The 26101-nt window shown below is 46.2% G+C and overlaps 1 protein-coding gene across 2 annotated transcripts in view; it reads right to left on the bottom strand.

Annotated features, from left to right (window-relative positions):
• oplah (5-oxoprolinase, ATP-hydrolysing) overlaps positions 1–26101 on the bottom strand; it is an 86718-nt gene that overhangs the window by 28199 nt on the left and 32418 nt on the right. For both annotated transcript variants that reach the window (XM_078536126.1, XM_078536127.1), the window contains 8 exons: positions 20808–20920; positions 20224–20394; positions 17416–17559; positions 16088–16226; positions 11430–11542; positions 9604–9755; positions 5540–5700; positions 4745–4846 (listed from right to left, as the gene is read on the bottom strand). In XM_078536126.1, the coding sequence (XP_078392252.1) occupies positions 4745–4846; positions 5540–5700; positions 9604–9755; positions 11430–11542; positions 16088–16226; positions 17416–17559; positions 20224–20394; positions 20808–20920 (1095 nt within the window). The remainder of the gene's footprint in view (positions 1–4744; positions 4847–5539; positions 5701–9603; positions 9756–11429; positions 11543–16087; positions 16227–17415; positions 17560–20223; positions 20395–20807; positions 20921–26101) is intronic.

Below are 26101 nucleotides of genomic sequence, written 5' to 3'. Positions count from 1 at the left end.
ACCTGCTGAGTACTTCCAGCATTTTCTGTTTTTATTTCAAATTTCCAGCATCTGCAGTATTTGGCTTTTATATTATTGTTTAATGCACTGCCACTCTTATTCCATGAATGCCCACTTTGAAGACATTCTGCTCTTCTCCTCAATGGTATTTCAGTTTGCATTTTCTTTACTTTATCCATTACCACTCCCTTTGGCTGTACCTTCCCACGGAGTGTTTGATGGGGACAGTGTAGAGGGAGCATTACTCTGTATCTAACCCCGTGCTGTAACTGTCCTGGGAGTGTTTGATGGGACAGTGTAGAGGGAGCATTACTCTGTATCTAACCCCATGCTGTACCTGTCCTGGGAGTGTTTGATGGGACAGTGTAGAGGGAGCATTACTCTGTATCTAACCCCATGCTGTACCTGTCCTGGGAGTGTTTGATGGGGACAGTGTAGAGGGAGCTTTACTCTGTATCTAACCCCGTGCTGTAACTATCCTGGGAGTGTTTGATGGGACAGTGTAGAGGGAGCATTACTCAGTATATAACCCATGATATGTGAGATCTAGAATTGGGTCAAAGTTTGCTCACTTAGTCCCTTGATCCTGTTCTGCCATTCAATGAGATCATGGCTGATCTGCAACCTAATTCCATATACTCTCCAAGTGCCGTATCCTTTAATAGCTTTGGTTCAGAAAGATCTATCTATTGTGGGGTGTTGGCTACATCTCGGTAATGAAGTCTTTGTAGTTTGAAGTAGGTTAACTAAGTCTTTATTAACTACTAGAACAATTTACAAATATACAATAAAGAGTACAAGCTTGGAGCTGTCTTCATGCTTGGGTCTGCACAAGGCTCTGTCCAACACCACACTGACCCTGGGTGTGGGTCATGTGCTCTCTTACATCACATTATAGGCGGTACTGTACTCAGTCCCACATTAACTCTATATGTGCCAGACCCTTATACTACACACCCCCTCCAAGTTTTTATGTACTTGGAGTTATACTAGTTAATGTCATGTCTTGCATTGTTGTTACTACATTATCACTACTACTGCATTGTCACGACTCCATGTCCCCTTCAAGTCCTTGAATTCAAAATTCAAGTAGTTTGGAGGCCTTGTAACCCTTCCATCTCTTGTTCGCACTGTTGCTGGAGGAGTGGTGGGCTCCGTCGTCACTGGTTCTCTCTGTTGGTTTGGAGGTTGAGTTGGCATCTGGGTATTTTTTCATTCTTTTCTTCCATTGCTTCGTGTTGAACCGCACTTGGTTGGTCCGTCTGTTGCGTTGATTGGTGGTTGCTGCTACCCTAACTTGTTTCTTGTGGGGTGGATGAACATTCTGCTCATCTCCTTGTCACTTCTTTCGTTGTGTGGGTCTTTGCGATGTATATGAAAGTTCATGTTTCAACATTGGAACATTGATTCCCACCTGTTTCCCAATTTTATCCAAATTTTTGATTACTTTCATCTTTTCCAGTTGTTTTCTGAGCTTTCAGGTCTTTTCATTCAGCTCCATAACTACCCTGGTAAGTTGAGTTGTCTTCATTTTAGAGTTACCTGGGAAACTTTTACATCATATTGTTCAGGTTGGATCAGAGTTGAACATTTTGTCAGTTTTGATTGTTAGATCTGCATTCAAGCGACTATTCTGAATCACCAGCAATTCTTTCGCCTGTTGCAAGCATTGTTCCTGATGCTTACCAGAGACTTCTGTTGTTTGAAGTTGCGCAATTCTAAATTGAAGAGCTATCTTCATTGAATTTTCTTCTACAAGTTCATCATTTCCACAGGAGTTCCTCAGGGTGGTGTCCAAGGCCCAAACTTCTTCAGCTGCTTCATCAATGACCTTCCTTCCATCATAAGGTCAGAAATGAGGGTGTTCACTGATGATTGCACAATGTTCAGCACCATTCGCGACTCCTCAGATACTGAAGCAGTCCATGTCCAAATGCAGCAAGACCGGAACAATATCCAGGCTTGGGCTGACAAGTAACATTCACACCACACAAGTGCCAGGAAATGACCATCTCCAACTAGAGAGAATCTAACCATTGCCCCATGACATTCAATGGCATTACCATCAGTGAATTCCCCCCTATCAACATCATGGGGTTACTATTGGCCAGAAACCAAACTGGACTAGCCACATAAATACTGTGGCCACAAGAACGGGTCAGAGGCTAGGAATCCTGTAGCGAGTATCTCGCCTCCTGGCTCCCTAAAGCCTGTCCACCATCTCCAAGGCACAAGTCAGGAGTGTGATGGAATACTCCCCACTTGCCTGGATGAGTGCAGCTCCCACAGCACTCAAGAAGCTTGACACCATCCAGGACAAAGCAGCCCCTTGATTGGCACCACATCCACAAACATTCACCCCCTCCACCACCGACGCACAGTAGCAGCAGTGTGTACCGTCTACAAGATGCACTGCAGGAATTCACAAAAAAAAGAATCCTTAGACAGCATCTTTCAAACCCACGACCACTACCACCTAGAAGGACAAGGGCAGCAGATCGATGGGAACACCACCACCTGAAAGTTCCCCTCCAATTCACACACCATCCTGACTTGGAAATATATCACCGTTCCTTCACTGTCGCTGGGTCAAAATCCTGGAACTCCCTCCCTAACAGCACTGTGGGTGTACCTACAGCACATGGACTGCAGCGATTCAAGAAGTTAGCCCACCACCAACTTCTCAAGGGAAATTAGGGATGGGCAATAAATGCTGGCCTAGGCAGCAAAGCCCACACCCCACGAATGAATAAAAAAAATCTCCGAAAGGTAAATATTCAGTTTTAATCTTACATTTTAAATCTCCCTGTTCAGCTTTCATATGGACATTTTCTGACTGTACTTTTGCTTTCTCTTGCTCCACCTGCAGCAGGCCTTTTTCTTGTTTGTTGTTCATTACCAGCTGCTGTTGCAGTTTTGCAAACCTGTAGGGATCTCCAAAAAAAAATCTTTGAGATTTCTGGAAAGTTCCCTGCCTCTCTGGTGCCCTCATGTGGTTTGTTTGGGTATTGCTTTTACCCTTTTGTCACTTTGCTGGGGGTTTTCTACGCCTCTTTTTAAACTCTGCACACTCAACTTGAAGAAGATTAAAATATTGTTCAAAGGCTTTCAATATAACGCTGGTTAAGGATTAATCAACGCCTTGCATTAGGATTACTTCATCCACAAATTTACCAAACCAGTATAAAAAATATTAATATATTAATATTAATCTAGATTTTAATCTGGATATTAATCTGGATTTCTTCTGAGTTAATCCTGATGTACGCCTGTAATCTAAAAATTCTCTGCTCCAAGACGCCCAATTTTGGGTCTGGTTTGGTCCTTAGATATGCCTAAATTGGTCTGGTAGTTTCAATTTACTATCCATGGCTGTTTTTTGTAACAGGTACTACCACAGCTTGTGGAAAAAGCCCAAAACCTTCCTAAAATGCAGAGACAAACTGAAATGCTAGAAGACTGAAGAAAATTTCAAAAAAAACATTCTGACCTGAAAAGAAGCCCCAGAAGCAGTGGTGCAGAGGAAATATTGCCTGAAAAAAACCCCAAAGAAAGGCTTGGAAGCGGAGGGCAGAAATTTAAAATTCTTTACTACAGCAGAAGACTCCATTGAACATCCTTTGGAAGTCCAGCTTCACATCCCACTGTTGCCACCATGTTATGGGTGTTGGTTACATCTCAGTAGGTTTTAATGAAGTCTTTGTAGTCTGAAGTAAGTTAACTGTAAGTCTTTATTAACTACTAGAACTATTTACAAAGATACAGTAAAGTGTAGAAACTAGGAGCTGACTTCATGATTAGGTCTGCACGAGGCTCTGTCCAACACCACACTGACCCTGGGTGTGGGTCATGGGCTTTGTTACATCACTGTGTGGGCAGTACTGTACTCAACCCCTTACTAATCCTATATGTGCTAGACCCTTATACTAGACTATCAATCTTGGATTTAAAATTAACAGTTGATCTAGCATTAAGTACTATTTTCAGAAAAGAGTTCCAAACTTCTTCCATAAATATTCTTTCTAGCTTCTCTGTTTGCTGTGAGCAGCCAGCTTGTTCCACTGTGCAGTCCCTTCAAGCTGTGCATGAGCATATTTCTGAAATTGCTGCTTGTGTAAGGCCTATTGCTTCCCTGCAGGGCACATTCCTGATGGCTGCACAGCCGCACACCCACACAGCTTAGAGGGAACCCTTGTGTGTAGAAGTTGTTTCCTAATTTCACTCCTGCAAGAATTGCTTGTTATTCTTAGACAATGCCCCCTAGTCCTAGAGTCGTCAATCATCGAAACTAGTTTCTATCTACAGAGGCGTGTTTGGTGGAAAGGAAGGGGTCTCTTTCCCCAGCACTAACATCTATCAACTCAACGAGCAATAAATTCACCTAAAAATGGCTTGACAGACCAATGAGTCTTCTGCACTTTCAATTTTACTGTTTTATTTGTTTCATGGGATGTGGGCATCGTTGGCCAGGCCAGCATTTACTGCCCATCACTAATTATCCTCGAGAAGGAGATGATGAGCTGCCTTCTTGAACCGCTGCAGTCCATGTGGTGTAGGTACACCCAGTGTGCTGTTAGGGAGGGAGTTCCAGGATTTTGACCCAGTGAAGGAACGGTGATATATTTCCACGTTAGTATGGCGAGTGGCTTGGAGGGGAACTTCCAGGTGGTGGTGTTCCCATCTCTCTGCTGCCCTTGTCCTTCTAGTTGGTTGGTACAATATTGGACAGTATTGTGGATCTTACCGGTGTGATGACAGTCAGGTCAGGAAGATGGCTGCCTCCTGCACTGGGGTGGTTGCTTAGGATGACATCGCCTTCTTTGAGGTCATCACCTAAATGATTAATCTGTTGGGGGGGAAGAAAAATCCACACAGAAATCAAATGAAGTCCAGACACTTGCCATGTTCAGAAACCTTTCCATTTTCCTTCCTTGCTGCCCCGCCACCTAGTTTGAAGGCAGTGAGAGTTCACTATTGCGTGAGCCCACGCCTGGGGAACACAGGTGGGCTGTTCAACTACAGGCTTCACAGCTGACCCTGGTCTTTTCCTCACCTTGAATACACAAATAGGACAGAAGGCGGGATGGGTGGTGATAGGGCTTTCAAGAAAGTATGGTTGGGTGATTGAGAAAATGCTGTTTAAAAAAAGGCATTTACAATCCTTGGCTTTATAAACAGAGCCATACAGTACAGAAGCAAGGCAGTTATGTTAAACCATTTTAAAACACCGGTTAAGCTGGAATATCGTGCCTGACACTGCACTTAAGGACGTCAAGGCCTTGGAGAGGGATTTACTAGAATGGTTCCAGGGATGAGGAACTCTGTGGAAGGATTGGAGATCCCCAGTCCCACTGATCACCATATTCAATAATCCACCACCGCTTCAAACTCAATCTCTGCTTCCTCCTGTGGGACCTGACTAAAGCCCCTCCCAATTCCACAGTGGAGGAGTTGGGAGTATGAGGCAGTTACTGCCCCTCTCCCCTCATTCAGGATGCAGATTGGCTGCCCAACGCTGCTTGGTGAACTTTGGCCTTACCTGGAACTGCACGGTTTCCTGCATGGCGCCCAGGTGCACAGGAATGTGGGGGGCGTTGGAAACCAGACCGCCCGCAGGACCAAACAGCGCACACGAGAAGTCCAGTCGCTCCTTGATGTTGGTGGAGATGGCAGTTCGCTGTAGTATACGACCCATCTGCTCTGTAGAGAGAGAGCACGGTTAAGTGGTGCGGGGGAGAAGATAACCATGTGGCACCCAGAGAATGAACCATCTTATAATGGGATGGGTTGTGATGGGTGTTGGTTTCATACAGGGGAAAAAAAATTTGTATTTCTATAGCACTGTTTACTACCCCAGGACATCGCCAAATGCTTCTCAGCCAATGAAGTACTTACTGTTTATTGGAAAGGCAAGACCAAGATCAATATCAACAATAATTTGTATTTATGTAACACCTTTAACATAATAAAACATCCCAAAGTGCTTTGCAGGAGCATTATAATGCAAAATTTGACACTGAACCTCAAAGAGATATAAACCTCATAAAGGGCTGGTGACCAAAAGCTTGGTTAGACTGATAGGTTTTAAGGAGAGTCTTGAAGGAGGAAGGTGAGGTATAGGGAGTTTACTCCAGAGCTTGGGGCTCAGGCAGGTGAAGGCACAGCTGCCAATGTTGAAGCAATTAAAATTGAGGATGAACAAGAGGTCAGAATTAGAGGAATGAAGATATATCAGAGGGTTGTGGAGCTGGAGGAGATTACAGAGATAGGGGTGGGTGACACCACAGAGGGATCCGAAAACAAAGATGAGAATTTAAAAGCGAGACGTTGCTTGTCTGCGAGCCAAAATAGGTCAGAGTGCACAGAGGAGATAAAGGAAAGGGACTGGGTGCGAATTAAGACATGGGCAGCACAGACTTGGATTCCTTAAACTTACGGAGGGTAGAATGTGGGACGCCAACGAGGAATGCATCAGAATAGTTGAGTCTCGAAGCAATAAGGCCATGAATGAGAGTTTCAGCAGCAGGTGAGCCGAGACAGGAACGAAATGTTATGGAGGTGGAAATAGTTGGTCTTAGTAATGCCACAAATATGTGGTGGGAATCTTATTTCAGGGTCAAACATCACACCAAGATTACAAACAGACTGCGTCAATCTCAAGCAGTTGCCAGGGAGAGGGACGGAGGCAGTGGTGAGGGAGGGGAGTTGGTAGTGGGGATTGAAGCCAATGTCTTCTCAATATTTAGTAACATCCCACAAATAGCAATGTGTTAATGACTCGAACAATGGTCGATCTTGTGAATGAGTTGACCTCTGACCTTTGGCCAAAAATACCCAAATTCTGGTCTTACCACCCGCTCGCCACTGAAGTCAAACTCGTCCAGGTGCAAACCTACTCACTGATAGAATCAGAGAATAGCAAACTATTGAAGTTCAATTCCTTGTGTCTGCGCATGTCAACATGTGCAGTCAAGGGTACCACCTCACTGCGTCTGTGCCAATCGCACCCTCTAATATGGCAACATGGTATTAAAGGAGGAATGGGAGAAACATAGCCAAGTTCAAACTTAAAGCTGTTGAGATTGTAGTGCTGACAAATAATTGAGCAGCAGCTAGAGAATATCGGAGAACAACGTTAGCGATTGGAGGGTCAAGCTCTCTACAGAGATTAGGCTTCTTTTGCACTACTTTTGCGGGCAAGGCTGGCAGGAACAGTCTCTGACCTGACAACTCTGCGATAGCAAGACAATGCCTCAAAACTATTGCTCGTATAAAAGTCGACCCCCTACGCTTTGGCTAAATATTTAGTCTTAGAAAATCAACTTTTACACAAGTATATACGATAACTGTTTTAGTGCTGTTGGTTGAGGAATAATTATTAGCCAGGACATTGGGGCGAATACCCCTGCTCTTCTTCCAAATAGTGACCCAGGGAAGATGGAGTCTCAGTTTAACATTTCAGCTGAAAGTCAGCACCTCTGACAGTACAGCACTCCCTCAGTACTGATCCTCGGTCAGTGAACCAGTCCATCAATGCTAATCCACTAAAAGTGGGGTGCCCCCTCAGTGCTGCCCCTCTGACAGTGCAGCACTCTCTCTGTCCTGATCCTCCGACAGTGCAGCACTCCTTCAGTACTGACCCTCTGACAGTGCAGCGTTCCCTTGATACCGACCCTCTGATGGTGCAGCATTCCCTCAGTGCTGATCCTCCAAAACTGGGGCGCTCTCTCAGTGCTGCCCCTCTGACAGTGCAGCACTCCGTCATACTGACCCTCCAACAGCTTTTTTCTAATTTATTCATTCATGGGTTCTGGGTGTCGCTGGCTAGGCCAGCATTTATTGCCCATCCCTAATTGCCCTTGAGAAAGTGGTGGTGAGCTGCCTTCTTGAACCGCTGCAGTCCATGTGGTGTAGGTCCACCCACAGTGCTGTTAGAGAGGGAGTTCCGGGATTTTGATCCAGTGACAGTGAAGGAATGGTGATATATTTCCAAGTCAGGATGGTGTGGGGCTTGGTGAGGAACGTCCAGCTCGTGGTGTTCCCATCTATCTGCTGCCCTTGTCCTTCTAGATGGTAGTGGGTTTGGAAGGTGTTGTCTGAGGAGCCTTGGTGAGTTCCTGCAGTGCATCTTGTAGATGGTACACTATGCTGCCACTGAGTCAGTGGTGGAGGGAATTGACGTGGTGCCAATCAATCAGGCTGCTTTGTCCTGAACGGTTTCGAGTGTTGTTGAAGCTGCACTCATCCAGCCAAGTGGGGATTATTCCATCACACCTATGCCTTGTAGATGGTGAACAGGCTTTAAAGGAGTTTGTTGGTGAGTTTCTCGCCACAGAATTCCTAGCCTTTGACCTGCTCTTGTAGCCACAGTATTTATACAGCTAGCCCAGTTCAGTTTCTGGTCAATGGTAACCCCCAGGATGTTGATAGTGGGGGATCCAGCGATGGTAATGCCATTGAATGTCAAGGGGCATGGTTAGATTCCCTCTTGTTGGAGAAACAGTGCAGCGCTCCATCAGTACTCTCCCTCAACAGTGCAGCAGTACTCCCTCAGTGGTACCCTTCTGACAGTGTAGTACATGCTTAATATTGCACTGGGAGTGTCAGCCTGGAGATAAGTTATGTGTTCCTGGCAGTTTATTTCCTGTGTTGTTAGACTCACAATGGGAGTTGGTCAGAACACATCAGGAATTTCAGTGCTGCTGTATTTACAATGATCATTTAGTGATTAGTCTGATGTGTGAACACTGCCTACCACTTTCCATATGCCTGGTTTCTAGCTGTGTGTGCCTGGAATTCTGTGGCGAGTAACTTGCCTCCTGACTCCCCAAAGCCTGTCCACCATCTACAAGGCACAAGTCAGGAGTGTGTTGGAATACTCCCCACTTGCCTGGATGAGTGCAGCTCCAACAACACTCAAAAAGCTTGACACCATCCAGGACAAAGAAGCCCGCTTGATTGACACCACATCCACAAACATTCACTCCCTCCACCACCAACGCACAGTAGCAGCAGTGTGTGTACCATCTACAAGATGCACTGCAGGAACTCACCAAGGCTCCTTAGACAGCACCTTCCAAATCCACGACCCCTGCCATCTAGAAGGACAAGGGCAGCAGATAGATGGGAACACCACCACCTGCAAGTTCCCCGCCAAGTCATTCACCATTCTGACTTGGAAATATATTGCTGTTCCTTCATTGTCACTGGGTCAAAATCCTGGAACTCCCTCCCTAACAGCACTGTGGGTGTACCTACACCACATGAACTGCAGCGGTTCAAGGCAACAGCTCACCACCATCTTCTGAAAGGCAATTAGGAATGGGCAATAAATTCTACCATCTGCCACGGTGGGGTTCGAACACAGGTCCCCAGAGCATTACCCTGGTTCTCTGGAATACTAGTCTAGTGACAATACCACTAGGCCACCACTTTCCCCTAAATAATAATAAGCAGCAGTAACCAGATACTTCAATGTGTCTCGCTCCTCAAACTGATGTACAATAATGTCCTATGATATCTCACTTAAGGACAATGGAGATATATGACATTATGCTACATAAATGCAATTGTCTAACCCCTCCCTGCTCCCGTTATTCGTACCTGCGATGCTCATGAAGCGGTGGGAGAAGATAGAGAGCTGGATTGTGTCCAGTTTGGGCCCAATAGATTGTGCCTTCCCACTGCCGACAGTTATTTTGATGTCACCGTGCTGGGTGATGCCAGCGACACAGCCTGGTTCAATCAGGATCGTGCTAGGGAGCAAAATGGAGAATAACTGATGTCAACCACTTGCATTTATATAGCGTCTTGAACATAGTAAAACATCCCAAGGCACTTCACAGGGGCGTTATCACACAAAAACTGACACTGAGCCACATAATGGGGACATTAGGTTTCGGGATGGGAGATTAAGGCCTTGGTTGCTGAAGTCACAGCCACCAATGGAGGAACGAAGAAACAGTTTACAATTAGCGGAGCGCAGATACCTCGAAGGGTTGTGAGGACAGAAGAGATTTCAGAGGTGTTAAGGGGAAAGGCCACAAAGGGATTTGAAAACAAATTTTAAAGTCGAGGCACTGCTGGATCAGAAACCAACGGAGGTCTGCATTTACATAGGGCCTTTCACAACCACAGGACATTCCAAAGATCCATGGTTGAAGAAATGTGGTCACTGTTGCAGGAAAATGGAGCAGCCAACTTGTGCACAGCAAGCTCCCACATAGCTGGGTCATTTGAGACTCAGGGGAATGACCGTCCCTGCCCTTTTGTGAATTGTCCCAGGCCCAGGCAAGGGTCCTATGCTCAGCGTCATGGCCAACAGCAAAACCATTGAATTGTCGATGGTGATGGCGTAAGAGCTCGAACCTTGAGGGACAACAGCTGCTTACAGGTGGAGGATCCTTCAGGAAGAGGATTTGTGTTTCCTTTTAGCACATGTGAGGGAGGCAAAGGGAAACTACCTCATGTATTCTTTTCCCTAGTCATATTGCTCACTGAAATTGAAAATGGGAGGCTCTTAAGAGCAAACTGAAGAGGGAAAGCGCAGGACTGTGAGGTGTGGAGATTTGAGTACAGGATCTGCTGTTAGACAGATCACCACAAGATCCCACAAAGAGCAATGTGATAATGATCAGGTAATCTGTTTTTGTGATGTTGGTTGATGGATAAGCAGATTAGCCAGGTCTTCTTCAAAATAGTAGCAGTGTGATCTTTTACAATCACCTAAGGGGCAAATGGGGCCTCAGTTTAACATCTCATCCAAAAGACAGCACTTCTGACAGTGCAGCGCTCCTCCGTACTGGTACTGGGAGTGTCAGCTGGATTTTGTGCCCAAGTCTCTGGAGTGGGACTCAAACCCGCAACCTCTGACTCACAGTGAGACTGAGAATAAGAGAGTGAGACACGGAACAGGATAGTGAAAAATGGAGCAAAATGAATCTGGGACAGAAAGAATGAGAGAGAAACTCAGACTTAGTGACAGATATTGGGAAAAAGAGCCAAAAAGGAGTGGGCATGAGGGAGACTGAGAAAGAGAGTGTAAGATAAATCTAACCCACCTGGTGAGAATGGGGCAAGTGCAAGTCCAATGCCTGAGTTATACCCTGCCCACTTTGCACCCAATTGACCAAAACTCATCCCATTCTCACCAGTTAGGTTAAAACTGGGGCTGCATAGACCATGAGAATGTGAAAGAGAAAGACAGAGAGAGAGAGAGAGAGAGAAAAATTGAGAAAATGAATGAGAAACAGATAAAGGAGCAAGAGACAGATAGTGAGCTATAGAGAGAAAAAAAGCAGCATCAATCTCTGTTCATTTAACAGGAACAGTGCCATTTGTGTAGTTGTCTGTATCTGCTCATTGCTCTTGGCCTCACACATACCAATACACACAGTTGCAGTCACACACAGTCACAGTCAGCTTCCTACCTGTTTTTATCAATGATGATTGCAGGTCCACAAACGGTGTTATCACGTGACAGCTCCTCCAGCAGATATACAGCAGTATCTAGATAGCCATTGTCAAAGTAACACTTTACGACCTGCCGACCAATAGGGAAAGAGAAGTATTTAACCTGCAAGAGGAGCCATTGTATTATGGTTTCAAATTCTAGATGTAGTCTGAATATCGGAATATGCTCAGGACCTTCACACCGACACACTGCCTTATCAGGAGAGTTGAGGGAAAACTTTGCACACTGGGCTATACCAGTCTTATATTACACTCTCTGACCAAGGTTCCAGTTAAGCTACAGGGATTGAAGGACATCAAGCCTCCTCTATCTCCTCTTCAGATGCTGTTGAGCCGTGTAACAGGTGATGGCTGATCTCTAGGATCTATCCATAATATCATAAGGTCAGAAGTGGGGATGTTTGCTGATGATTGCACAATGTTCAGCACCATTTGCAACTCCTTAGATACTGAAGCAGTCCAAGTCCAAATGCAGCAAGACCTGGACAACATCCAGGCTTGGGTTGACAAGTTTGTTAGGAAATAGAGATAGTTTAAGTTATATTGGTATTTGTGGCTGTTAGGAATTCGTTTTCGCTTTAATGTTTAAGTTTAATTTGTATTTCTGTATCTGTATGTTAAGAAAAGGTCAAGTTGAGTTTTAGTTTCACTTTAAAAGGTACCTGCATTTCTGATGAGAGTTTACAACTGTAAGAGAAGTTAAGCAAATACAAGAGGAGAAAAACTCAGCCGTTGCCTAGCAACAGGGGTCCAGAGGCAGGTCCCTCCCACAGACACACAGAAGGAACTAGAAGCAGCAGTTTGATTTGGAAGCTGTTTGTGGTCAGTTGGTTTTGAAGACAGCTACCAAGCAGCCTGGAAGGGACAGATAGCCAGTTCCAAGCTAAAGTCGGTTGAAATTAGCCGCCAGAGAGAGACTGGAACAGAAAGGGACAGATAGCAAGTCCCAAGCGAAAGAAGAAAGTCCCCAAGGATCCAGGGGAGTGGAACAGGAGAAAGTCTCAAGCAGACATTCTAGTCAAAGGAAGGACAGGAACCTGGAAAAGGTCCTGTTAAGTGAAGTTAAGAGTGAGGAGTAGAGAAAGGCTCCAAGCTACATCCTTAAAGAGATAAAGGTTTGGGAAAAGTCAGAAGGTCCAAAGAGACAACTGAAGGTCTGTAACTCTTTTCTATGGGCATATGAAGGAGTGGTGTACCGTTGACAGCTGAGTCAGCGAGAGAGAGCACGTAGAGGAAAGCTTGAATGCATGTGGTGACCCGGGGAGAGGAACATCGGAAGGAGAGTTCAAAACTCTGGAGGTGAATCCTGCAGTTGGCATCTGAGAGAAAGCGAAGGTTTGGTAGAAGATTCCAAGGCGAGCTTTTGGAGAGTGGAGATTGGAAATCCTTGTGTGAAAGACGGAGTGCAGTGAGACCGGTTGGCTCACAGTGTGACAAGCGTCTGGGGGAGTTGATGAGAGATCCATATAGCATCTGTTTGGAGGTGGCATCTGTCACTTAGTTTCAGAGTGTGGTGTGTCTGACCACAGGTCGCCTATTAGTTTACATGGACTGTGTACTTACTGTGGACATTAGAGTATAAGATAGCTTTTGGTAACTTGTGTTATCCTTACAAATTTGTATATATCTGTAAAGGTATAGTTGTGGATGAAGGAGTATTTTAATATAGTTAATCTTTTCTTATTTAATAAAAGTTTTATGCTTTTGTTAAAAGTTCATTAGCTGACTTCAGTGACACTGTTCAGTTGCTCCTCTCCACGTATCTAAACAGACAAATAAAAGTTAGGATCTATCAAGCTGGGTTCCATCCTGGGATCAGGCTTGTCCAGGGGTAACCTCATCTGGGGATCATAACAAGTGTCAAGTAACATTCGGGCCACACAAGTGCAAGGTAATGACTATCTCCAACAAGGGAGAATCTAATCATCACCCCTTGACATTCAATTACCATTGCTGGATCCCTACTATCAACATCCTGGGGTTATTATTGACCAGAAACTGAACTCTACTAGCCACATAAATACTACGGTTACAAGAGCAGGTCAGAGGCTAGGAATCCAGTGACGAGTAACTCACTTCCTGACTCCCCAAAGCCTGTCCACCATCTACAAGGCACAAGTCAGGAGTGCGATGGAATACTCTTCACTTGCCTGGATGAGTGCAGCTCCCACAACACTCAAGAAGATTGACGCCATCCAGGACAAAGCAGCCTGCTTGATTAGCACCAGATCCCCAAACATTCACTCCCTCCACCGCCAATGAACAGTAGCAGCAGAGTGTACCGCTTACAAGATGCACTGCAGAAATTCACCAAGGCTCCTTAGGCAGCAACTAACCCACAACTGCTACCATCTAGAAAGACAAGGGCAGCAGATACATGGAACACCATCACCTGGAAGTACCCCACCAAGCTGCTCACCATACTGACTTGGAAATATATCGCCGTTCCTTCACTGTTGCTGGGTCAAAATCCTGGAACTCCCTCCCTAACAGCACTGTGGGTGTACCTACACCACAGGGACTGCAGTGGTTCAAGGTGGCAGCTCACCAGCACCTTCTCAAGGGCAATTAGGGATGGGCAATAAATGCTGGCCTAGCCAGCAATGCCCTCATCCTGTAAATGAATAAAAAGAATTGTTGTCCAATCACGGAATCACATCTAATGTTGGACGCTATATTTTGAGTTTTGCAAGCTCGGGCTGGTTGGGTACGGTTTGTACCCTGCCCATTGGGAACAGCAGCTAGGACATGCTGTTTGATACAATCCACCAGTCTTTGGGACTTAATGGCCTACACACCTAGCATCACACTGGCACTGAGATTCATATACCACATCACTGATTAGTGTGATAAGCAGAACTCTTTTTGGCTTGACAGCAGCATCCTGTTAGTGGCGAATACCACTCATGTTGCTACTGCATAGCAGCAGCGTGAAACAGCTAGCTTCACCTGTCGCTCAAATTTGAGATACCTTGTGTGTCTTGGGCAGCCCATACATACGCAGACTTTGCGAACCATGAGGACAGACCCCGTCATATATATCACGCTCATTGGTCTTACACAAGTCCAGCAAGCGTTTCTTTGGCTTATTTTTGAGCAAGGCTTTCCGGTCATGTTGAGCAGCAGGTTCAATGGATACGAATTTGGACCTGTCGTTAAGAATGGCGTGTATTTTGTTGATATAGTCACGTTTGTTAAGGATGACTATACCCGTCCCTTTGTCAGATTTGCTGATGGGTATTAAAAACAGAAAATGCTGGAAAAACGCAGATGAGTCATATGGACTGAAAACGTTACCTCTTCTTCTCTCTCCACAGATGCTGCCAGGCCTGCTGAGTATTTCCAGCATTTTCTGTTTTTATTTCAGATTTCCTGCATCTGCAGTATTTTGCTTTCACCTTACTGATGTGTATGTTGCGTTTCATGTGAAAGTCAGACAGGTTGTCTGGAACACCACAATGGGCGCTAGATCAGCAAGGCATGCTTTCAAGGATTCAGCGTCTTCAGTGGACGCTGGTTTGTGGCGGGATAGTTGGGAGTAGAGGAGTTCCAACTAATAGTTCTGATTAACAGCTAATGCCTCTTCCTGTTTGATTTGGGATGGAGGCACACCAAAATTGAAACCATGTTTTCCCCTTGTATTGGTATTCTTGTGAGTGACCTGATGGGTGCGAGACGAAAAGCTTAGACATGACTCTTTTTACAGCAATACTCAAGTTCTGTACTACCAAACGACCATTAACCATGTTTCTTATTACTCAGCCAATCTTGTATCCATGTTGCCACTGTCCCTTTTATTCCATGAGCTATAACTTTTCTCACAAGTCTGTTGTATGGCACTGTATCGAATGCCTTTTGAATGTCCATGTCCATGGACACCATATCAACACCATTACCCTCACCAACCCTCTCTGGTACCTCTTCAAAAACCTCCAGAAAGTTAATTAAAGACGATTTTCCCTTAAGAAATCCATGCTGGCTTTTCCTAATCAACACACATTTTTCCATGTAACTATTAATTCTATCCCCAATAATATTTTTCTTGACGTTTCCACACCACCAAAGTTAAACTGACTGGGCTGCAGTTACTGGGCTTATCCTTACAGCCTTTTTTGAACAATAAATGCTGGCCTAGCCAGCGACGTCCACATCCGAGGAATGAATAAAAACAAAAAGAACAATCCTTGGTGTAATCTTTTGTGTTGTTTGACGTCCGCCAAATACAACACATCACATCACCTCACGCTTCTCTGGGTTAAATTCCATTTGCCACTTATCTGCCCACCTGACCAATCTATTAATATCTTCCTGCAGTCTACAGCAATCCTCCTCGCTTTCAACCATTGTCAGTCAGTAACTGGGTTAATGAACAGGGACCAGTGTTAATCAGCGGCTGGGTTAATCAATAGGAACCAGGGTTAGTCAGTGACTTAGTTAATAAATAGGGAGCAGTGTTAAATCAGCGACTGGGTTAATGAATAGGAACCAGGATTAATCAGTGACTTAGTTAATAAATAGGGAGCAGTGTTAATCAGCGACTGGGTTAATGAATAGGAACCAGGATTAGTCAGTAACTGAGTTAATGGATTAACACTGTTGCCAATAACCCACTTACAGTTTCCACACGAGCTGCTCTCCCACTGGGTTGCATTCTTTGTTCTGATTGGACACCCGACTTGGCATTGCCACGCACACGAATGTCGTCCACAATGATTGGCCGTTCTGGTATTATGAAGCCAAACTCATTCATATACCTGTCAACATGGCACGACGTGTCAGAACAGGACAGCATCAAATTACCAAACACCCCGTTCCCCTCAATAACCAACAAGCACCAACACCACCCCCGACCCCCCACAATCCACCGACCCCACCCCGACCCCCGCAATCCACCGGCACCACCCCGACCCCCCACAATCCACCGACCCCACCCCCGACCCCCACAATCCACCGACCCCACAATCCACCAACCCCACCCCCCACAATTTACTGACACCGATTCCACCCCCCACAATCCACCAACACCCCCCACCACAATCTACCGACACCAATTGCCCCCACCCCAATAATTTACTGACACCGATCCCCCACTACCCCCACCATCTACAAACACCTTACCCCACCCTGCAATCTAACAACACTGACATCCCCCACACAATTCACCAAAACCAACCTCCCCCCAACCTCACAATCTACCAGCACCAAACCCCCACCCCACCCACAATCTACCAGCAGCGACCCCAAACCCCGCGATCTACAAGCTCCACCATTCAAAATGATAATTCATGGCTGATCTGATGGTGGGTTTAACTCCACTTTCCTGTCTGTTGGCCATAACCATATCTCCCAGAATCAAAGTACATTGGAAAGGTTACAATCTTGGGTTACCCTTGGGGTATCAGAGTGCAGGGTTCCGAGCACACACAACAATACAGAGCATACCCAGCTGTAAACAGTCTCAAAGTGAAGGCTTACAGCCTGTGGTACCTAATGTGTCCCTTGCAAGCAACAGTCAGAGTAAGGGGTGATCCATGGAGTATCAGGGTGAAGGGTCACAATATGGGATGATCAATGGGGTTTAAGGTGAAAGTTCATAGCATGGGATGACCCATGGGGATTCAGGGTGAAAGGTTACAGAACAGGATTATGTGATTTTAAGGTGAAAGGTTACAGTACGGGATGCTCCATGGGGTTTTATGAGCTCAGCGTCCATTTCCATAGAATTCCTGAAATGCAGAGAGATGAGAGTCAATCTGACTCTTCCTGTATCCAGAATATGGCGATGAAAATGGGGTGTGCATCCTCAGGAAACTCTGGAGAGAAGGGAGTTCTATTGTGTAACCTTCGATCAATGGTGCAACATGAGAATGAATAAATCCCAAACTCCCAACCCACCGATTCATAGCTGGGCTTGGAATCCCAACCGATCCGGAATTTTCTAACCTGCTGGTGAAGGCAGCCTGAAAGTCTCCGTAGCGACAGGAGTCAGGATCCTGGCGGGCAGGGTGACCACTGGCAGAGCACATGAGGGCACAGTCGGTACGATCGTATCGCAGGTGGAGGAACGCCTCAGTGCTGATCTGACACCTGAAAACCACAGCACACACAGGCTGAACAAACAATCATTTCCCCAAATATTCCTGGGATGTAGGAGTCACTGGCATTTATTGCTGCCTCAAGAAGGCGGTGCAGGGAGTTCTGCTTGAGCCACTGCTTTTGATACAACTGGATGGCCATATCAGACAGCAGGTAAGTGTCCACAAGATTGGTGTCAGACTGGACACACATATGGGCCCAGGCTGGGTAAGGACCGCAGTTTTCATCCCCTGAGGGACATCAGTGAAGCAGTTGGGTTTTGACAACAATCTGGTAGCACCATGACCACTGTTACTGAGACAGGCTTTCTGGTTCCAGCATTCCATTCTTCCCCTCCCACAGTGCAGCACTCCCTCAGGACTTTTTCTTTTTTTATTCATTCATTTTTATTGCCCATCCCTAGTTGCTCTTGAGAAGGTGGTGGTGAGCTGCCTTCTTGAACCGCTGCAGTCCATGTGGTGTAGGTACACCCACAGTGCTGTTAGGGAGGGAGTTCCAGGATTTTGACCCAGCGACAGTGAAGGAACGGTGATATATTTCCAAGTCAGGATGGTGAGTGACTTGGAGGGGAACTTCCAGGTGGTGGTGGTATTCCCATCTATCCGCTGCCCTTGTCCTTCTAGATGGTAGTGGTTGTGGGTTTGGAAGGTGCTGCCTAAGGAGTCCTGGTGAATTCCTGCAGTGCATCTTGTAGATGGTACACACTGCTGCTACTGTGCGTCGGTGGTGGAGGGAGTGAATGTTTGTGGATGTGGTGCCAATCAAATGGGCTTCTTTATCTTGGATGGTGTCTAGCTCCTCGAGTGTTGTGGGAGCTGCACTCATTCAGGCAAGTGGGGAGTATTTCATCACACTCCTGACTTGTGCCTTGTAGATGGAGGACAGACTTTGGGGAGTCAGGAGGTGAGTTACTCGTCGCAGGATTCCCAACCTCTGACCTGCTCTTGTAGGACATCACTGCAGGAGTTCCTCAGGGTAGTGTCCTCAGCCCAACCATCTTCAGCTGCATCATCAATGACATTCCTTCCATCATAAGGTCAGAAGTGGGGATGTTCATTGATGATTGCAAAATGTTCAGCACCATTCACAACTCCTCAGATACTGATGCAGTCCATGTCCAAATGCAGTCCATGAACAATACAGTATTTATACAGCTAGTCCAGTTCAGTTTCTGATCAATGGTAACCCTCCCACAGGATGTTGATGGTGGGGGATTCAGTGATGGTAATACCATTGAACGTCAAGGGGCGATGGTTAAATTCTCTCTTGTTGACGGTCATTGCCTGGCACTTGTGTGGTGCGAATGTTACTTGCCACTTGTCAGCCCAAGCCTGGATATTGTCCAGGTCTTGCTGCATTTGGACATGGACTGCTTCAGTATCTGAGGAGTTGCAAATGGTGCTGAACATTTAATTCACCATCTGCCATGTCAGGATTCAAACCCAGGTCCCCAGAGCACTAATATAAAAACAAAAAACTACTGCAGATGCTGGAAATCCAAAACAAAAACAGAATTACCTGGAAAAACTAAAACAGAACCCACCCCCACTAGAGCTGTACCTTGAGTATCCTGCCATCCATTCTTAATTAGCACATTCTCTTAGATACTTCTTTGACCTTTTGTCTGTGACATCTTTTGATTATCTACTCCTATCACTGCTTGCTTGTCCCTACAACCACCCCCCCCACCCCGCAACTTCTCTCCCCCCACCCCCCCCCACCTTAAACCAGCTTATATTTCACCCCTCTCCTAACTTTACTCAGTTCTGCTGAGGGGTCATGAGGACTCGAAACGTCAACTCTTTTCTTCTCCACCGATGCTGCCAGACCTGCTGAGTTTTTCCAGGTAATTCTGCTTTTGTTTTGGCCCCAGAGCACTACCCTGCAGCGACAATACCATTACTGCATCGCCTGACCCTTCCAACAGCGCTGCACTCCCTCAGTACTGACCCACTGTCAGCAATGCACTCCTTCAATTCTGTCCCTCCATAGTGCAGCGTTCCCTCAGTACTGATCATCCCACAGGCAGCACTCCCTCATTACTGCCCTGATATTGCAGTGGTCCGAGGCGCCGGCACTGGAGTGTGAGCACAGATTTTGTGGTCAAGTATCTGGAGTGGGACTAGAACACACGACCTTCTGAATCAGAGGTGAAAATGCTACCCACTGCACCACAGCTAACACCTCGGACAGAAGGGGGGAAAATGAGGATTTAATGGGAGTTTTGTGGGGTGAGACAGCCAGCCACACCCTCAGTGAACACACTCTGTGCAGTTATTTTCCTCTGTTCACTTCTCCCCTCCCCCTCCCACCAACCCACACACCATCATATATCTGAACTTCTCATAAGGTCCTTGAAAAGGTCCTTGTGGTCAAAGTAATCTTTATCTTGCATTAAAGTTTAGTGAATAGGTTAAATGATTGATGGCAAGTGTTTAACACAACAAGCATGTCCACCAGCTCCTTGTGACTCACTGACTACTCAAATGTAACAAGCAGAAAGGACTGCTATTTATGTAGCGTCTTTAGCACAGTAAAACATTGTCAAACTAAATTTGACACCAAGCCAAATATGGAGTTATTTTAAATTGAGATTTTGCACAAAATGGTTACACTTTATCAAGCTGTGGGGAACTAACATAAATCAGCAGGTACCTGTGAAATCCCTGAGCACAGAGTGCGGCCACACACTGCTTCTCCAGCACTGCTATTCTCTCATCCAGAAAAGAGTATGAACCTGCTTCATATACCACACTGCATGGTTCCTGGGCTTCATGGACTACATCCGCCAAGGCCATCCCATAGGCTGATAAGATACTGCCGTACCTGAGAGAGAGGGAGAGACAGTGAGCGAGGGGGCGAGGGAGAGAAGGAGGGGGAAAGAGAGACGGGGAAAGAGAGACAGGGAAAGGGAGAGAGACAGAGAGAGAAGCAGTAGGACAGAGTCAATGAGACCAAGGCAGAGAGAGTTAAAAAGGTTGAGGGGTGGAGAAATAGATAAATAGCGAGATTAAAAAGAGATTGACAGAGAAAATGCAACAAAGAGAACAGCAAAGAGAGAGAGAGATGGAGTGTGAAAGAGAAACAATAAAGATAAACGCAGTAATAGAGAGAGAGAGAATGAGAATTCAACGAGTAACTAGGCAAGAATGAGAGTTAATACAATAGGTTCAGTGTTGCATTGTCCAGTGACAGAGGAAAATTGAATCACAGCAAAGATGTTTGAATCCTGCACCTACTTGTGAATGAAGACGGTTTTCATGCCCAAGGATCGGGCAATAGCACAGGCATGCTGCCCTCCAGCACCTCCGAAACATGCCAGCACGTGGCGTGAGGTATCGTGGCCTTTAGCCTGTGATGAGGGTGGAGGAAGCAAATGGATTGATATCAGCGAATGGAGTAAATTGGTGAACCAATGGAGGAGGCCCCAATGCCAGTAAAATGGTGGACACTAACTCAGAGCAGGATATATGTCCCACGTCTCCCATCCTCTCTCTCTCTATGACACTTTATTCCTGCTCAGCACCCCCTCCATCCTCTCTCTCTCTCTCTCTCCATGTCCAGTCTTCCACTTCTGCCGCACAACAGACTTGTGAGAAAAGTTATTCCACATGGAATAAAAGAGACTGTAGCAACATGAATACAGAATTGGCTGAATGACAGGAAACAGAATAATGGTTAATGGATGATTTTCAGACTGGAGGAAGGTTTGTAATGGAGTTCCCCAGGAGTCAGTGTTGGGATCCTTGCTTTACCTGATATAAGTTAATTATCTAAACCTTGGTGTACAGAGAAAAATTTCAAAATTTGCAGATGACAAAACTTGAGAGCATTGTAAACTGTGAGGAGGATAGTGTAGAGCTTTAAAAGGACACAGACAAGTTGGTGGAATGGGCAGGCAGGTGGCAGATGAAGGTCAATGCAGAGAATAGGGCTAGCGGAATAATATTTCGGCACAGACTAGAAGGGCCGAATGGCCTGTTTTTTCTGTGCTGTAGTGTTCTATGGTTCTAAATGTGAAGTGATTAATTTTGGCAGGAAGAACATGGAGAGACAATATAAAATAAAGGGAACAACTCTAAAGGGAGTGCAGGAGCAGAGGGACCTGGGTGTATGTATGTCCATAAGTCATTGAAGGTGGCAAGGCAGGTTGAGAGAGTGGTCAGTAAAGCATACAGTGTCCTGGGCTTTATAAATAAGGGCATAGAGTATAAGGGCAAGGAGGCTATGTTGAACTTGTATAGGACACTAGTTTGGCCTCAGCTGGAGTATTGTGTACAGTTCTCGGCACCACACTATAGGAAGGATGTGAACGCATTGGAGAGAATGCAGAAGAGGTTTATGAGAATAGTTCCAGGGATGAGGAACTTCAGTTATGAAGATAGACTGGAGAAGTTGAGGCCCTTTTCCTTGAAGAGAAGACTGAGAGGAGATTTGATGGAGATGTTCAAAATCACGAGGGGCCTGGACAGAGTAGATAGGGAGAAGGTGTTCCTACTTTTGAAAGGATCAAGCATGAGAGGACACAGATTTAAAGTAATTGGGCAAAAGAAACAAAAGCGATAGGAGAGAACTTTTTCACGCAGCGAGTGGTTCGGGTCTAGAATGCACTGCCTGAGAGTGTGGTGGAGGCAGGTTCAATTGGGGCATTCAAGAGGGCATTGAATGGTTATCTGAAAAATACAATGTTCAGGGTTATGGGGAGAAGGCAGGGGAATGGCACTCAGTGAAATGATCATTCAGAAAATCAGTGCAGGCACGATGGGCCAAATGGCCTCCTTCTGTGCTGTAACAATCCTGTGATTCTGTGTCTGTGATTGCTTTTTTTCCTCTCCCTCTGTCCCTTTCTCTCCCCCTCACCCAGTTCCACTCTATCCCCTCTCCCTGACTCCTCCTGCCCTCTGTCCATGACTCCTCCTTTTCTTACCCCCACTCTGAGTGCTGCTGCTCCTTCTCCCCTGCCCTCTCCCTCCCTCCACCTGCCTCCTCGCTTCATGGCCTCTTCTGCCTCTAACCTTTCCCCTTCGAATTTCTCCATGTTCCCCGATTGAATTCCTCCGCCCCCTCTCTGTGACCCCTCTGTGACCCCTCTTCCCTCATCCTCTCCTTCTCTCCTGACTCTTTTCCCCTACCTCTGTCTACCCCAGACACCTCTCTGCTCCTGCTGTGTTTTTCCCCCTCCCCCACCAATCTCTCTGTCTATCCTGGCTCCTCTTTGCCTCTCCCAGCTTTTCTCTGTGCCCTTTCCCATGTGCTCTGCCCGCTCTCTCCATCTTTCCCACCCCCTCCCTCTCTTCCCTTTCCCTCTACCCATCTCATTTCTCTCTGTCCCTCCCTCCCCCATTATCTCCCCTTCCCCCTCTCTTGTCAATATTATTAGCATTGTTAAGGTTTAATGCCAATTACATTGTTAAACAGGTGATAAACTGGATATACTGTGGGTGGAGTGTTGACTCTATACTAAGTCAATAATCTCTCTCTCTCTCCCTCTTAATTTTGACTTCACTAACTGACTTGGATCCTTGTAACATGGTAGCAGAGGGTGGTAAGGTGTAAATTAGAAATTAGGAAGAATTATTTTTTCGGCCGGGAGACTGCAGCGGGAGTCACGGCCGGGAGACTGCAGCGGGAGTCACGGCCGGGAGACTGCAGCGGGAGTCACGGCCGGGAGACTGCAGCGGGAGTCACGGCCGGGAGACTGCAGCGGGGGTCACGGCCGGGAGACTGCAGCGGGAGTCACGGCCGGGAGACTGCAGCGGGAGTCACGGCCGGGAGACTGCAGCGGGAGTCACGGCCGGGCGACTGCAGCGGGAGTCGCGGCCGGGCGACTGCAGCGGGAGTCGCGGCCGGGAGACTGCAGCGGGAGTCACGGCCGGGAGACTGCAGCGGGAGTCACGGCCGGGAGACTGCAGCGGGAGTCACGGCCGGGAGACTGCAGCGGGAGTCACGGCCGGGAGACTGCAGCGGGAGTCACGGCCGGGAGACTGCAGCGGGAGTCACGGCCGGGAGACTGCAGCGGGAGTCACGGCCGGGAGACTGCAGCGGGAGTCACGGCCGGGAGACTGCAGCGGGAGTCACGGCTGGGAGACTGCAGCGGGAGTTACTTTGGAGAAGAATGGCTGAAACCAAGTGTAAAGTATCAGGGTATGATTTTTCACAGTTGTTCTGTGAAGCTGAACCTTATGACCAATGGAAGAATGAAGTAGATATACAGACACAGGTTACATCCTTACCAAAAAAATAGCAAGGTATGGCCTTAGCATTTTTGCTTCCCACGAGAAACAGAATCTGGTGCAAAATATTTTCAGAAGAGACGAAGTAGAAGAAGAAGAGACGAAGAAGAAGAAGAAGAAAAGACGAAGAAGAGACGAAGAAGAAGAAGAAGAAGAGACGAAGACGAAGAAGGAGACGAAGAAGGAGACGAAGACAAAGAAGAAAAGTACAGCACAGGAACAGGCCCGTCGGCCCTCCAAGCCTGCGCCGATCATATTGCCCGTCAACTAAAACATTTTGCACTTCTGGGGTCCGTATCCCTCTATTCCCATCCTATTCATGTATTTGTCAAGCTGCTTCTTAAACACCACTATCGTACCTGCTTCCACCACCTCCTCCGGCAGCGAATTCCAGACACTCACTACCCTCTGCGTAAAAAACTTGCCCCACACATCTCCTCTATAGTTTTCTCCCTACCGAGGGAGGTTTGGATAAACTCTTAAAATTTATGGGCGAAATTTATAGGAAAGGTGCTGTTAAATGCATATGAGGCATGGTCAGTCTTTGATAAATTTAGAAGAATGGATGGTTATTCCATAGAAGAATATATTATGGAATTTAACTGGTTATATAACAGATTGCAGAAATTCTGTTCAAAGATCCCTAATTCAGTGCTTGCCTTCAAATTGTTGGATTGTGCTAAAGTATCAAACATAGATAGGCTCCTGGTCTTGACTGGAGTTAGATTCTCACAAAGAGATACGCTTTTGGAACAGACGTTTGATTAATGGTTAGTTATAATCTAATGTGAGACATTAAGGATGAAAAAAAAGTAAATACAATTCTGTTTCGTTTTGATTAGTTTAAAAGACTGTTCTTGTGTTTCCACAAAAAAATGTTTACATTTTAAGGAAGGGAATCTGTCAATATTATTGGCAATTACACTGTTAAAGTTTAATAGCAATTAAATTGTTAAACAGATGATGGTATTTGTACACCTATAAATGGGGATAGCTGGGACTCTGGTAGGGTGGAGGATTGTTGACTCTGTACTAATTCAATAAACATTCTCTGCAAAGAAAGACTCTTAGTTTTGACTTGGCTTGGATCTGTGTAACATCTTTGTCTCCTGTTCCCCCTCTCCCTCTGTCCCCTGTCTCTGATTCCTTCTTCTCCCTCTTCCCTCAGCTCCCACACTTCTCAGCCAGAATTTCACTACTGAGGCGGGTAGCTTGAGTTGGGAAATTTCCCACCCGTCACATTCAAATTTTACTATGGGGGGACGTGGGTCAGGCCCGCTAACCCCAGAAGCAGATCGGAGGCAGTCATGAGCGCGAGTGAGTGCCGGGGTGGGTTGGTTAGAATGTCTGCATCAGTGTTCTGGAACTTCATCCCCACTGTTTTAAAAGCTGTTAGGCCCTCTAGCCCTCATCCCTCATAGCCCCCACCCAGTCCCCATGCCCCTATGCCACTGCCCATTGTCCTTCCATGCTCTCCATGGCCCTCCCATGACCCATGCATGCCAATATTCCCAGTGTGACCAAGGTACAGAACCAGCGAGCCATTTAATAACAATGGCAAGTCTTATAATGCAGAGGGGGGGAAAAAACGTCCACAGATCCACTTTGAAAAGACAACGGCTGTTCTCACAATCCTATAAAAATATCAATCCAAAAAGACATTCATAGTATCAATCAAAGATCTTTCCCTCACTTCACAGCTCTTACTCTTGTCCAAATAAATATACAGACGCTGACAAAACAGAACAAAGAATAAATTATAGTCTTATAAATCAATCAAAGCAAATACTCCACTTCCTCCTGTCAAAAGAGAACCCCTGCTAAGCTAGTCCATTGGTGAGTCTAGGACCTCAGCCAAACATTCAGAATGAGCCCATTTGGAGAAACAGGTGTCTGGCCATCTGTTTTTGTTCATACAATTCTCAGGTAGCCTCATTATGAATGAGAGGTGTGAAATAAGGGAAAAGCTTTTGTTGTTGATACATTTTTTTCAAAATAGGAGTAGAAATAGGCCACTTGGCCCCTCGAGCCTACTCAGAATCACAGAATCTCAGTGCAGAAGAGGCCCTTCGGCCCATCGAGTCTGCACTGTGAGTGAGAAACACCTAACCTACCTACCTAATCCCATTTACCAGCACTTGGCCCATAGCCTTGAATGTTATGACGTGCCAAGTGCTCATCCAGGTACTTTTTTAAAGGATGTGAGGCAACCCGCCTCCACCACCCTCCCAGGCAGTGCATTCCAGACCCTCACCACCCTCCGGGTAAAAAAGTTTTTCCTCACATCCCCCCCCTAAACC

Source organism: Cetorhinus maximus, chromosome 3 (genome assembly GCF_964194155.1).
Source record: "Cetorhinus maximus chromosome 3, sCetMax3.hap1.1, whole genome shotgun sequence".
Lineage (NCBI taxonomy): Eukaryota > Metazoa > Chordata > Chondrichthyes > Lamniformes > Cetorhinidae > Cetorhinus > Cetorhinus maximus.
This window is presented reverse-complemented; position numbering and strand designations above follow the sequence as displayed.